The 16045-nt window shown below is 36.6% G+C and overlaps 1 protein-coding gene and 1 non-coding gene across 2 annotated transcripts in view; both read right to left on the bottom strand.

Moving 5' to 3' along the window:
- Positions 1-242: 242 nt before the first annotated feature.
- The window catches only part of LOC132422141 (E3 ubiquitin-protein ligase TRIM36), a 43518-nt gene continuing 27715 nt past the window's right edge, over positions 243-16045 (bottom strand). Inside the window, exons 6-10 of the mRNA XM_060006978.1 lie at positions 10862-11115; positions 10502-10626; positions 6828-7118; positions 3565-3862; positions 243-2110 (exon numbers count right to left, since the gene is read on the bottom strand). Coding sequence (XP_059862961.1) covers positions 1756-2110; positions 3565-3862; positions 6828-7118; positions 10502-10626; positions 10862-11115 — 1323 coding nt within the window. The 3' untranslated portion in view covers positions 243-1755. The remainder of the gene's footprint in view (positions 2111-3564; positions 3863-6827; positions 7119-10501; positions 10627-10861; positions 11116-16045) is intronic.
- Positions 8065-8137, bottom strand: TRNAW-CCA (transfer RNA tryptophan (anticodon CCA)). The gene has a single exon. It is a non-coding gene; the product is annotated as a tRNA-Trp (tRNA).

The following is a 16045-nucleotide window of genomic DNA, read 5'->3' as shown; positions in this document are numbered from 1 at the left end:
ATCTACGTTAACACTGCATATTTGTTTAGTTCACCCTATGTCATAAAGTGCTATTCATAGGTGGGAAAGGAACAAAGCTTACTAAACACTGAAATTCTCCATGATATTTCCTACCTCAGTCAGGGAAAAGAAAGCTAATTTAGTGCTACCAACCTGAATAGCAGATTTCCATTTATATATATATATAACCAGAAAGAAAAAAAAAAACAGATCTAAGAGTTTTGTTTAAAATATGTCAAAAGAATTTCAAGATGATTAATGCTAAATGCCTAACAGTCTAGTTTCTGAATACTCTAACTTAAAAAAAAAACTAACCAGTTTAAATAAAACCACCCAAGAAAGAATCTTCCAAAAATGAAGATAAAATTTAGATAAAATGAGATTCTTCAAATTCAAAGAACTTTTAACTTTAACAAAGGGTACACACAGTCATTATGATTTTAATTATTATTCCTAAACAATTAAATTTGTATTTTTACTTGCTTATATGACAAATGCTTACTACCAATGAGTCATAGAAAATGCCATACAACTGACCAGATAGTTACTTCACATTTTATAATATGTTTAATGACACTAAAAATGTATCAAGAACTTTTCAAACATGCGAACATAAACCAGAACAATCTGATATATAATATTTGTGCCAAAGAATGAAAATTACAAGACACAAAAAGAAAGCAAAAGTATATGACAATTATCAGTGTATCTTCACTAATATTTATGAAAAATAATTATTTGATATAAGCTCAAATATTTTCATAGAGGAACTAAAAAAAAATTGAAGAAAAAAAACTTCCCCAAAAATCATATGAAGTGAAAAGCTTCGTGTATTATGGGGCTTCCCTGGTGGCGCAGTGGTTGAGAGTCCGCCTGCCTATGCAGGGGACACGGGTTCGTGCCCCGGTCCGGGAGGATCTCACATGCCGCGGAGCGGCTGGGCCGGTGAGCCATGGCTGCTGAGCCTGCGCGTCCGGAGCCTGTGCTCCGCAACGGGAGAGGCCACAGCAGTGAGAGGCCCGCGTACCGCAAAAAAAAAAAAAAAAAAAAAAAAAAGCTTCGTGTATTAGCCAAGAATTTTGTGTTTCCTGCAAGAAACCATGTTTCCTACACATGCAAGTATGGGCATTACAGCTAAGAGAACTCTTAAAAATGTCCTTAAGAATACAGTTTGTGGTCTTCAAAAAACAAAACAGTAGTATTCATTTTCCAGGCAATATATTCTGAATATTAAATACATAATTTTTCATTTAAATATACTACCGTTTCTATGGCCTTTTTTTACCTATCTATACCTTTGTTTTCCCATTAAAAATGAATGCACAACACAAGGCTTAGTACTAATTTCTATCCAGAAGGCATTTAAAAAATATCTTCTCTTAGGACATAAACATGATACAAAAATGAAAAACCAAACACAAAAGAAGCACAATAAATACTTTTGTATCCCTTCCCCCAACCCCGAAACAGGAATGTAAGTATCAGCAACACAAGCTGACATAAATAAATTAGATTTTCCGTGCATAAAAAGATAATCCAGTTAACCATTTCAGTGTTAACTATGAAAAAGTACCTTTTTCCCGGAGTTTGTGAAAGGCAGGAAGGCTGTTTAGGCTTTCGGTTTTAAGAAGAAACATACACAAAAAACAAGTGTGGCGACAGGATACTTAGATGATATGTAATGAGTTACAAAGGTTAACACCAAGGCATTATTTTGCTCACATTTTTTATCCTAAGTCACATCAGATGCTTAAACTACATGGTCTCTTGGTATTCTAGATACTTTGCTGTGATGGGTTCTTCAAGCTGAATTCCTCCACTGCCCATTAATGCAAATGCTGGGTACATAGTATGCGAACAGTCCACTTGGCGCTCATAAAGGCATTTCATGTGATCCATATCATAGAAACCCACTTTGCCTTTATCATAGTCGAGGAAAACCCCTATACTTGTTGGCATGGGGAGAACTCGGTTTTCAGGTTCATTAGAAGAAGTAGGTGACTTGGGAATAAAAAATTTCTTCATGCCTATAGTAACTAACGTAAAGGGTTGTGAAGAATCAAAACAGGTATCCTCACTTCCGCTGTCATGCCCACTGTCTTGCTCGTATCTAAAATGCAACACAGACAGACAAAGCAGAATCTTATCTGTATCAGCACAGGCTTTCAAGTAGCTTCAAGACATTTTCACAAGATAGTATATATTGAGTTAAAATTAAAATCAATTGTACATCAAAACCTTTCTGGTAAACCATAATCAATTAAAAACATAAGGACTACACATTGCCACTTAGAATTACACCACAAACTCAGCCCCAAATTCTGTCATTAAGTAGCATCCATTTTTACCTATATTATCTGAGAACCTAAAAATAATAATTTTGGCCTATCAAAAATAAAACAGGGGGAAGGGAACTGAAGGGACTTGACAAAGATTAAATATTCCTAGCACAAAAATCATATACAAAACAATTAAAAACCAAGACAGGCCCCCTAATCCAAGGAATTATCAGACTAAGTAAAATAAATGGGCACTGCAAAATAATGCAGGAGAAAAAACCATGTTTCATTCTCCTGCTAAGAACTATATCTACTGGTTGGGAGCTCTGCATGGATCTATAATGCAAGCAAGTATTATGAAGGGTTTTTTTCCCCCCTTGATTATAAAACAGTAACACCTTGAAGAAAATTTTGATACAAATTTCCTTCCATTTTTTCCCTATGCATAGACTGCTTCTTATATATTTGTGATAATACTACATCAACAACTTTAATCGGGTCTTTTCACTTCTAATATTTCTCATGTTGTAAACTTTTTTAGCATTATTAATAATCATCTACCAAGTAGACATGCCACTATGTTTAAGGGACTATTTCCCTATTTCAATTTTCGCTGTTATTTCAATTTCTCATCTTGGTGCAAAAAGTTTTTCCTATTACTCAGATTGTTAATCTGGGATTTCTGTAGACATAAATGGTCAAAAATTACTTGACTGGACTAGTGCACACTATACCATCTAACAAAAATAAACTGTACAGTCTCCATTAAGTAGTCAAACTCAAGAAACTGGAACTCTCTGCCATGGAAACACGTTTACCATGACCCAATTTTGTAAGTACTTACGGGACAGTTTAAAGAATTGTATCCTTTAACAAAAGAACAACTTAATATCAATTGTGAAGTATGGCATTTAGAGGCATTTCACTATTTACGCAATTTTATCACATCATTAAGGTACCTGATTGAAAGACTTTGCAAATTCTAAATTGCGAAGCTATACCATAATCAAGAGGTGTACCCAAAACAGACTTACTTCCTCACAGCATGAGAAATTAACTGCCGAATCTCATTATTCACTGTGTGAATACAACACAACCTGACTCCTTTTCTTAGCCAGCTAGCTACATAAGCACAGCCAAAACACCTGAGTCTAAGAAATGTATACTCTAAATACTAAATACTCTAAATGCAACAAGTAAATCCAAGTCTGTTTTCAGTCTCACCTTGCTAAACCAGGATGTTTACTTCCTAAAGAACTAAAGAATTATCAGTAGAAGAATCTACCTTGGACTAACTGTATCCCGGGGAGTCCGGAGCCATTCTTGTAGTTTATCACTGGAAGCAACTCCCACTTTTACCAGGTATGAATATGGTTCTACACGGAAGGCCCAAAAGTGCTTCCCTTTTGTAATTCCAACATCTCCAATGATGTAGTCTAAGCTTGTGTAGTAACCCACTTGGATCCGCTCTGCAGCAAGCAGAAGATTAAATCCAGCTCTGCTCTCTACATGGTCTCTCTTCAAGTTCAGCAAGAGGTGTTCATTATTGTAGCCGCATTTTTCATCAAAAAGGAAACTGAAAACTGTAAACAGAGCAGAAAATTAGTCTGCAAATTGTTAGCATTTCTACAATCTATGGTTAAATTTAACAGGTTTTTCAAATAGAAATTACTAAAAAGATATAGGAAGAGGAATACCTCATTCTACCCTACACAAACTATGACAAAACAAAACCCCAACTTAGAAATAATTTCCAGTAAATTCTCTGTACCTGAAAATCTTCAGAAATTTCAAAGCAGAAGAAACATTTTAAATGCATGAGAAATTTATGAATGCAGTTCCTTGGAATAGATATAGCAAATCTATCCTAAGTATTTTACACTCTTGAATCTGTCCTTTTATCCCTAAAATAAGCGGCTGTACATTTTCAAAAATATGTGTGTTTTATTAAAATTTTATTCCAAATTTTATAAATATGGAAACTATTAGCAATTTTAATAAGGTCTTTTCCTTATCCATCAAGATGGCAGACATGAGAAACAGTGTACAGTGTTAAAAAATAAAGCACAGGCTTTGGGTTCAGAGAGACCTGGGTTTGATGCCTGGCTCAAGCATTTAACTAGAGTTTAACCTAAACTTTGATTTCCTCAACTACAGAATGGAGATAATGTTGCTGGTGAATTTAACGTTCTTTCTTCATCGCGAAGAATTTGGAGAATTCCAGATTCAAGAAGTGGATTTATTTAGAGAGAAACACACTCCACAGACAGAGTGTGGTCCATCTTGGAGGGCAAGAAGCCTTGGGAGAAACACATTCCACAGACAGAGCGTGGGCCATCTTGGAAGACAAGAAGCAAGAGGCCTCGAAATACGGCGTGGTTAGTTATTATGGGCTGGATAATTTCATAAGCTAATGAGTAGGAGGATTATTCCAATTATTTTGGGGAAGGGGTGGGGATAGCCAGGAATTGGGCTACCACTCACTTTTTTTTTTTTTTAACATCTTTATTGGAGTATAATTGCTTTACAGTGGTGTGTTACCACCCACTTCTTGACCTTTTATGGTTGGCCTCAAAACTGTCATGGTGCTAGCAGATGTGTCATTAACATGCTAATGTATTACAATGAGGGTATGAGGCTCAAGGTCTACTGGAAGTCGAATCTTCCGCCATCTTGGACCTAGTTGGTTCTCACTAGTTTTCTTCATGTACTATGGCTACATCTTTCTTTTAAAGGTTGTGCCCTGCCCCTTCCCTCCTGTTTCAATAACACTACTCTTCTATCAACTTAAACCCATTAAGCCTAACATTTGGTGGCTGCTAGCCCCAAAAGTGGAAACATTCCAAACGCCCATCAATAGATGAATAGATAAAGAAAATGTGGTATATACATACAATGGAATACTATTCAGCCTAAAAAAGCAAGGAAATTCTGATACATGCTACAACATGCATGAACCTTGAAATAAGCCAGTCACAAAAGGATTATGTGAATCCATTCACATGAGGTACTTAGAATAGGCAAATTCATAGAGGCAGAGGTAGAATAAAGGTTGCCAAGCTCTGGGGGAAGGGTGGATGGGGAGTTACTGTTTAATGGGCACAGAGTGTCAGTTTGGAAAAATGAAAAAGTTCCAGAGATTGTGAGTGGTGATGGTTGCACAACACTGTTGAATGTACTTAATGCCACTGATCTGTAAAAATGGTTAAAATGGCAAATTTTAACTATACAATACCACAATTGTAAAAAAACTGTCTGCTAACAAGCTAAAACTATTCTCCATATGTGATTTGACCAGTCTTCCTGGTAATGCCTATTGCCCTGGCATGGCAATTCACACTGTCTCTCAATCTCAAAAGTCTCCCAGTTTGCAAAATAAATTCAAATGGTCACCCTATTCATGTGGTTTCTCTTGGAGAAAAGAAACACAGTTTTTAATGTTTCCTTTCCTCCATCCCCCTTCACTTTGTCACTGAAAACAGTAGCTACTTTCAGGTTTCCTTTTTCTTCCAATTTCAGTCAGAGACTAGAAAAGAAAGCGGAAACTGCATAAACAGTAAAATATTTACTTAATACTTGCAAATGGATCCTAAACCTCTCTTTTGGATTTTATTAAAATTCAAGAAAAATAATTTGAGGCAACCCTATTTATTTGTATTTCTTTTTAATTAGCCACAATGTACATGAAAAACAGAGTGAATAGTACACTCTGGACAAAAAGGGAAGGATGGGCAGAGTGCACAAAATATAGGTACATAAGCCACTAACAATGGGCAGGAGCAATGAGGTCTAAAAGCCAAATAAAGGAATCTCTGAGGCCATGACCAACAGGGCAGAATGATTTCCTGCTCACCAGGATGAGCACAACTTTGGTTCTAAATGTCCCTTATCCACGGAGACACTGTAGTGAACATCAACTTAACCTGTAAGTCATTCTCATTCTATAAAAATTTACAGGTGTTGTTTAAGTAGTATCAGTGGTTATTAACTTGGAAAGGGGAGGGAAGATTGCTGGGCAGGAGGAGCTTTTAGTGTAGGAAAAAGCTATCCATGTGGTTCTAATACCTGCCTTCCATCCCCATGTGCTCATAATCACTGAGTTAGAAAAGCCAGACAAGTCAGAATTAGGTAAATTAAAATTATTCTTCACATTGTTGTACCAATAAATTTTTAAAATATCTGCCTAGATCCTATGTTAATAGAGATTTCTATAAACTGATCAAAAATACAGAATTATACTATTTAATACTTGTAAGGTAGCATTTATGCTATTTTAATCCCAAATTAATAGCCCTGCTCACTCAAATGTCATGGTTTTTCTGTATCTGATGTCAGTCAGAAATCTAATCCTGTTCTCAGCCTAGATGGTGAAATTCAAGTATTCAGTCTATTTCTAAAACCTAGCTGGGTACGGAATCTACTTTTCTAGAGTATTTTACAGATGAGAGGTGGTTTTAATGTAGGTCTGCATGGACACATTAACTGGTTTATTTTTTATCACAGTCTTTTCCAACTCTATGCTTTTCTTATTCCCACTATTCCCAATACCTGGAGCTGGAGGAGTATGAAGAATCAATTCCCTGCTGCAAGGACTGCAGATTGAACCCTTGTAGGCTCTTACTCTGAAAGCATAGTTACAATTACTTTCAAGATCGGAAATGACTTTACTTGTGCCACACACTTCTATCTCATTCCAAGACAACATTTCTTCATCTCTATTAATCTTCCGGTATTCGAGGACATAGCTATCAGCTTTATCCTTTTCTGGATGGTGCCAATTTATCAAAGCATTGTTATAAACTTTGCTCTGTTCCTCATTGATCTCTGGCACATCTACGCCTGAAAGAATTATGAAATAGAAAACAATGTTAAAATATTATTTCAGAACCTTTATTTTTGATTTATTGACAATAAAGGATTTCTCTGCTGTTCAAGAACTTTCTACATTTATAACACTGTGTATAAGAAAAAGAATAAATCCTGCAAATACAACAGGATGTTGGACTTTGAGGACATGCTAAGTGAAATAAGTGAGACACAGAAAAACAAATGCTGACTGCGTGATTCCACTTTCGTGAGGTATCTAAAGTAGCCAAATTCATAAAATCAAAGACTGGAATGGTGGTTACCAGGGGCTGAGGAGCAGGGAGAAATGGGTGCTTATTAATCAATAGGCATAAAGTTTCAGTTAAGCAAGATGAATAAGCTCTAGAGATGTGCTGTACAACTTGTGTCTGTAGACAACAATACTGTATTGTATACCAGATATAGAGGCTAGATCTCACGGTAAGTTTTATCATAATAAAATTTAAAAAGGAAAGTAAATTGAGATTTTTAAAAGGTATATTTATGTTTATAACTGAAAGGGGAAAGAAGAATGAAAAATAAGACAGACAAAATAAGTAAAACTCAATTTTAGCTTTACATATTAATTCTGAAACACCATAAATTAAAATTTTTAACCACATACTCTTCAATTTCCATCTACTGAATAACAACCCTAGACTTGAAATTTATGTGTCCTCCTAAAAGTTATTTTAATAAATATTTTTAAATCTAAGTTTGGTCAGTATAATAATAAACAAACTTCAATAAAACATTATATAGTTTTCTTTCATATTATCTTCCACAGAGTTGCCAAGCAACTTATTTATTTATTTTAAAATTTATTTATTTATTTATTTGGCTGCACCGGGTCTTAGTTGGGCATGCGGGATCTTCGTTGCAGCGTGCAGGATCTTTAGTTGCAGCATGCGGACTCCTAGTTGTGTCATGTGGGATTCAGTTCCCTGACCAGGGATCGAACCCGGGCCCCCTGCATTGGGAGCATGGAGTCTTAACCACTGGACCACCAGGGAAGTCCGGCAAAGCAATTTAAATGACTTTTTCTTGGTATAAACAAGATACGTATTTTTTTAAGAAAATCAGAAACTACATAAAACACACACAAATTAAGTAACTCAAAGATTATCACTACAATAATTTTGTGTAGCTCCTGCCAGTGTTTTTCTTCCAGTGGCATTCCACTGTAGCAACATTTAACTATTTTCAGAAACATGTTTCCAATTTTTCACTAAAAATACAATGTTTAAAATATCACAGCTAAATCTTTGTGCATATTCATAATCTTTTCCATAGAATAAATTCCAAACAGCTTAACTGCTTTGGTCATATGGTAAAAATAAGCTATAGGAGTTACACATGCACACGCACACATAAATAAACACATATTTATATCAAATCACAGAGAAATACATGAAATGAAAAGCAGAAGTCTCCCTCTTCTCCTTATCCTCCAGCTATGTACAAGCAATGTACAGCATAAGTATGTCTATGTGTGCATTTGTGCAACTGAATGTTATGCAGCCATGGGATCTGAAAAGTCATCCAAACTACATTTTAAAGTTAAAAAGAAAAGCTAGTTAAAGAATAACATGACTGGAATGCTCTACGTGCGTGCAGGAAAAAATGAGAAGAGCATCCATCAGCAGGAAGCTGGGTGACCAGCAGCTTTCCATTCTGACCCACCCATTTTACTGGTCCTTCGTTATGCACTGGTATAACCCGAGATTACCCACACTCAATTTCCTTTTTCCAAAGACTGTTTTGGGACCCCCAGGGAAGGGAGGACCTTGTACTCCTAAGTAAACTAGCATGTATATAAAAAACAATTCAAGTATACATTTTGGAAAAAGAAGAAAGTACAGTATATGAAATAGAATCAGCATTTCAAATATCACCACATATTTGGAAAAACAAGATCATCATAATAGACAAGAAAAGTATATACCTGACAGAGATACAGGTATTGATTGGAAGAGAAAGGTGGTCATAGTAATAATCCTTCAGCGTGTTTAACTTTTAAACAAGACAAATTTCCTCTGACTGAATACAAATCTATGTATCCATACCTGTACAGTAATTAAACTATAAGTGTACTTTTCCAAGGACTGTAATTGTTCACCATTATTAGAAGAGAAATCTGAGGGAGATGAACAACGTGAGAAGAAAAAAGGAAAGGCAGACCTCCCTGCTGGGGAGCAGCAGAACACAAACACAACCAAATGTGAGGGGCTGAGTTGCCCGCCCTAAAACTCATATGTTGAAGTTGTAGGCCCTAGTACCTCAGAATGTGCCTTTATTTGGAGAGAGGGTCTTTAAAGAAGTAACACAGTTAAAATCAGGTCGTTAAGGTGGACCCTAGTCCACTATGACTAATAGGACTGGAGTCCTTATAAGACGAAATTTGGACTCAGATATATATAGAGGGAAGACCACGTGAAGACATGAGAAGACGGCCATGTGCACACTTAGGAGAGAGACCTCAGAAGAAACCAACCCTGGCGACAGCTTCATCTCAGACTTCTAGCCTCCAGAATCCTAAGGGAATTCCCTGGCGGTCCAGTGGTTAAGATGTGGGCTTTTACTGCCAAGGACCTGGGTTTGATCCCTGGTCGGGAAATTAATATCACCGAAAGCCCCAAGGTGTGATTGATAGATAGATACATTAGATAGATAGATAGATAGATAGATAGATGGGGAACTAAGATCCCGCAAGCCCCAAGGTGTGATAGATAGATAGACAGATAAATAAATAAATAAAACCTTTTACTGCCAGAATCCTGTGAAATTAAATTTCTGTTATGTCACCCAGTCTGTGGTATTTAGTTTTGGCAGCCCTAGCAAACTCATACAACAATGTAAACACTTAAACATCTTAGAGTCATTTTTAGCCTGGAGATATCATTTCTAGGTTTCTGCCCTAGGGAAACTCATACACACGCACAAAGAAACACTAACAAAGATGTTCAACAGAGCGTTGCTTACAACAGAAAAAAAAAACAGGAACAGACTGTCTCTCAGTGGGAAACTTACTTACATAATGGAATACTGTAAAGTTAACATATAGCTGTAAACCAGAATTTCATGTATTAACAAATATTTACCTCAAACTTAATTTCTCAAAAAAACAAATTACAAAAAAAGATACATACAATGTGGTGCCATTCACACAATGTTTAAAAACATACAAACCAAAAGAATCTAGCTTCTGTGCATAAAAACTTGGTTATAAAAACATAAATGGCATATGATTTTAGCATATGATGGTCTGGGCAACTGAGATGCTGCATTATAATGTCAAACTAAAGAGAACTTGCGTTTCTCCTACACAATGTGAATTCAAACTAAAAAAGTGAAGGTATGCTGTTACTAAAACTCACCACTAGAGAAAAAGGACAATTCTCCAAGAAGTTCTGTTTGTTTAGATGTATTAACAACATAGTCTTCAAAAGAAGTCTGAGCCGCAGGTCTAAAGCTCTTCAAAGATTCTGTAGCTTTCTGTATTCTACAGACAGACATAAAATATTTTACACAAAAATGATTCTTTAAAAAGGCAAATCAGACTAAGTATTTTCAATGAGATTAACAAAAGAAAACTTCACTCAACATTCAAGTTAAGAGTGAAGCAAGAGATACTGCACATAACACAGCATTCTGAACCACTCAAGAGCTACAGCTGAAACATAAAGCAGCATTTAATGACACTGCTAGAGAGAGACTGTCAGTTCAAAGTTAAATACCTGAGGTGGAGCTGTTTTGCGGTCTGAACAAAGCAAGACTGATCTGTCTCCTTCAGCACTTCTTGAGCGTATCCCACGAGTCCGTTGTTCTCTAGCAGCCCCTGATACTCTTCCATTTGAGTCTGAAATTTGTCTAATCTTAGTTTCTTAGAAGCATCAATTGCCTTCAAAACAGATGATTTCCTTTCTTCTAGGATTTCAAAGAGCTTTTCAAAATGTGTAATTGCGTCTTCTTTAGCCCGCTCTCCATTACACTATTATAAAACAAGCAAAGCTTTACCTCATCTGCTAAATCCAAATGTCTTTTCAAGAAAGAGTCACAATTCAACAAAACGAACCCAAATACTGGAAAGAAAAAGATTTTGTCTGACTCGTTGTTTTCAGAACAATAATTTGGCATCAAATATGCTTACTAAGGAATGATCAGCAACTTTGAGACATACTTTGTAATTTTATAATACTATATTTCCTTAAGCTTTCAATCTCCAAAGTCCAGCAATAAACAATTTATTCAATGAAATAAGAAAGCAACGTTCAATTTGTATACAAAGGAACTTGAGGCAGAAATGAACTGATTTAACCAAAGACACAGGAAAATACAATCTTGCACTTATTTATTTTCATTCATTTCTAATTCAGGAAATTTTATCCTTTCTACCATATGCCAATTTTTTAAAAAGTTAAGCCACAGCTATGAAACTCAGAAAAATTACATCCTATACTAAGTAATAAAAATGTAACTCTCTTCTCTTCAATTAATATTTAGTTATATATAATTGTAATTAAGCTGTAATTTAATTAATATTGATTTAATTATGTTATGCAAATTAACTTCTTTATGCTTAAGTTTTTCCTCTTCTGAAAACTAGGGGTAAGAGAGACCATTTAGGTTTTTCTGAAGATTGAAGAAGATTATTCACATAAAATGCCCACCACAATGTCACATACTCGCAATAAACATTATTTTCACTGCACACATAGCTATTCCTCTACTTTGCCATAAAATGATCCTCTCTATAGTGCTTATTAAACATTTTGAATGTCCACAAAATCAGAGCTCGACCTGATTTTGAAAATAAGACCAGCAAAGCACTTACAAACATTTATCATAATAGACTCATAGCAACAGCCAACAGAAGAGAGTCTTCAAGAACATTCTTAAAAGCTGACAATATATGGTAGAAGTGCATTGCTCATTTTCCAATGGCTTCTGGCCAACATTTAAAATGAAAGGAAATTTTTTCCAGATTTCCTTCTCTGATTCCTAACCTCAACAGCCGATTTTTTTAAAGGAGGATAGGAGGAGAGAACAGAGGGTAGTGACATTCTGGTAGTATTTCAGTGACATATCACATTAAGTTCAGAAATATCATTACACATAGATCAAGAGGAGACTTTTTCCAGCTAAGTATAATTATAGATAAAAAGACAGTGTCACAGTCTTCACTGAGTAAAATTCAAGAATGGAGACAAATTCTCTAGTGCAGAAGATTCTTACTGATAAGCCTACAAATGCAGCTTAGGTCAAAGGCAAAAGAAGAGGTTAAATAATTTCTCCAGGATCCCAAAGCATCAATGCCTACATGAATACTTGATGCCTGAGTTCCTCAGTTTTCAACCTACTGAATGACAAACTCAAAAACAAGCACTGGGTTTCCTTCTCTCAGAAGTAAAGGCAGGCTGACTGAGAAAACCAATAAAGACAAATCTAAAATTACCACAGACACAATCCCTGAAGCAACCTACTATCTAGATGATAATGTGCTATGTGTTCGGGGATTACAGTAAACTGAGAGAGTCTGTCAATCAGATACAAATGTGAGAAACAGAATCCTACTTTTAAATTACATGAAAATGCAATCTGTGACTAACAGAAAAATAATATTTAAAATATTAAAGCAATACGGGTAATATGGAGATTGGTTCAAGATGGCAGAGTAGAAGGATGTGCTCTCATTCCCTCTTGCAAGAACAACAGAATCACAACTAACTGCTGAACAATCATCGACAGGAAGACACTGGAATTCACGAAAAAGATACCCCACATCAAAAGACAAAGGAAAAGCCACAATGAGATAGTAGGAGGGGCGCAATCACAATAAAATTAAATCCCATAACTGCTGGGTGGGTGACTCACAAACTGGAGAACACTTATACCACAGAAGTCCACCCACTGGAGTGAAGGTTCTGAGCCCCACGTCAGGCTTCCCAACCTGGGGGTCTGGCAAGGGGAGGAGGAATTCCTAGAGAATCAGACTTTGAAGGCTAGCAGGATTTGATTGCAGGACTTTGACAGGACTGGAGGAAAAAGAGACTCCACTCTTGGAGGGCACACACAAAGTAGTGTGCACATCAGGAGCCAGTGGGAAAGAGCAGTGACCTCATAGGAGACTGAACCAGACCTACCTGCTAGTGTTGGAAGGTCTCCTGCAGAGGTGGGCGGTGGCTATGTCTCACCATGAGGACAAGGACACTGGCAGCAGAAGTTCTGGGAAGTACTCCTTGGCATGAGCCCCCCCAGAGTCCGCCATTAGCCCCACCAAGGAGCCTGGGTAGGCTCCAGTGTTGGGTTACCTCAGGCCAACTAACCAACAGGGAGGGAACCCAGCCCCACCCATCAGCAGACAAGCAGATTAAAGATTTACTGAGCTCTACCCACTAAAGCAACAACAAGCTCTACCCACCACCAGTCCCTCCCATTAGGAAACTTGCACAAGCCCCTTAGATAGCCTCATCCACCAGAGGGCAGACAGCAGAAGCAAGAAGAACTACAATCCTGCAGCCTGTGGAACAGAAGCCACATTCACAGAAATATAGACAAAATGAAAAGGCAGAGGCCTATGTACCAGATGAAGGAACAAGATAAAACCAGAGAAAGACAACTAAATGAAGTGGAGATAGGCAACCTTCCAGAAAAAGAATTCAGAATAATGATAGTGAAGATGATCCAGGACCTCGGAAAAAGAATGGAGGCAACGATCAAGAAGATGCATGAAATGTTTAACAACAACCTAGAAGAATTAAAGAACAAACAAACAGAGATGAACAATACAATAACTGAAATGAAAAATACACTAGAAGGAATCAATAGCAGAATAACAGAGGCAGAAGAACAGATAAGTGACCTGGAAGACAGAATGGTGGAATTCACTGCCGCAGAAAAGAATAAAGAAAAAAGAATGAAAAGAAATGAAGACAGCCTAAGAGACCTCTGGGACATATTAAACAAAACAGTGTTCACATTATAGGGGTCCCAGAAGGAGAAGAGAGAGAGAAAGGACCTGAGAAAATATTTGAAGAGATTATAGACTAAAACTTCCCTAACATGGGAAAGGAAATAGCCACCCAACTCCAGGAAGTGCAGAGAGTCCCATACAAGATAAACCCAAGGAGAAACACGCCGAGACACACAGTAATCAAATTGGCAAAAATTAAAGACAAAGAAAAATTATTGAAAGCAGCAAGGGAAAAACGACAAATAACATACAAGGGAACTCCCATAAGGTGAACAGCTGATTTCTCAGCAGAAACTCTACAAGCCAGAAGGGAGTGGCATGACATACTTAAGGTGATGAAAGGGAAGAACCTACAACCAAGATCATTCTAACCGCCAAGGATCTCATTAAGATTTGATGGAGAAATCAAAAGTTTTACAGACAACCAAAAGCTAAGAGAATTCACTACGACCAAACCAGCTCTACAACAAATGCTAAAGGAACTTCTCTAAGTGGGAAACACAAGAGAAGAAAAGGACCTAAGAAACAAACCCAAAACAATTAAGAAAATGGTAATAGGAACATACATAGTGATAATTACCTTAAACGTGAATGGATTAAATGCTCCAACCAAAAGACACAGGCTTGCTGAATGGATACAAAACAAGACCCATACATATGCTGTTACAAGAGACCCACTTCAGACCTAGCGACACATTCAGACTGAAAGTGAGGGGATGGAAAAAGATATTCCATGTAAACAGAAATCAAAAGAAAGGTGGAGTCACAATACTCATATCAGATAAAACAGACTTTAAAATAAAGACTATTACAAGAGACAAAGAAGGATGCTACATAATGATCAAGGGATCAATCCAAGAAGATATAACAATTATAAATATATATGCACCCATCACAGGAGCACCTCAATACATAAGGCAACTGCTAACAGCTATAAAAGAAGAAATCGACAGTAACACAATAATAGTGGGGGACTTTAACCCCTCACTTATACCAATGGACAGATCATCCAGACAAAAAATTAATAAGGACACACAAGCTTAAAATGACACAACAGACCAAATAGATTTAATTGATATTTATAGGACATTCCATCCAAAAACAGCAGATTACACTTTCTTCTCAAGTGCGCATGGAACATTCTCCAGGATAGGTCACATTGTGGGTCACAAATCAAGCCTCAGTAAATTTAAGAAAATTGAAATCATATCAAGCATCTCTTCTAACCACAACGCTATGAGATTAGAAATCAATTACAGGGAAAAAACCCGTAAAAAACACAAACACATAGAGGCTAAACAATACGTTACTAAATAACCAAGAGATCACTGAAGAAATCAAAGAGGAAGTCAAAAAATACCTAGAGAAAAATGATAATGAAAAGACTACAATCCAAAACCAATGGGATGCAGCAAAAGCAGTTCTAAGAGGGAAGTTTATAGCTATACAAGGCTACCTCAAGAAACAAGAAAAATCCCAAACAAACAACCTAACCTTACACCTAAAGGAACTAGAGAAAGAAGAACAAACAAAACCCAGGGTTAGCAGAAGGAAAGAAATCATAAAGATCAGAGCAGAAATAAATGAAATAGAAAACAACAGCAAAGATCAATAAAACTAAAAGCTGGTTCTTTGAGAAGATAAACAAAATTGATAAACCATTAGCCAGACTCATCAAGAAAAAGAGGGAGAGGACTCAAATCAATAAAACTACAAATGAAAAAGGAGAAGTTACAACAGACACCGCAGAAATACAAACCATACTAAGAGACCACTACAAGCTACTCTACACCAATAAAATGGACAACCTGGAAGAAACGGAGAAATTCTTAGAGAGGTATAACCTTCTAAGACTGAACCAGGAAGAAATATGAACAGACCAATCATAAGTAATGAAATTGAAACTGTGATTAAATATCTTCCAACAGGGCTTCCCTGGTGGTGCAGT

The sequence above is a fragment of the Delphinus delphis genome, chromosome 3 (genome assembly GCF_949987515.2).
Source record: "Delphinus delphis chromosome 3, mDelDel1.2, whole genome shotgun sequence".
Classification (NCBI taxonomy): domain Eukaryota; kingdom Metazoa; phylum Chordata; class Mammalia; order Artiodactyla; family Delphinidae; genus Delphinus; species Delphinus delphis.
Note: the sequence above shows the minus strand (reverse complement) of the source record. Positions and strands in the feature narration are given on the sequence as shown.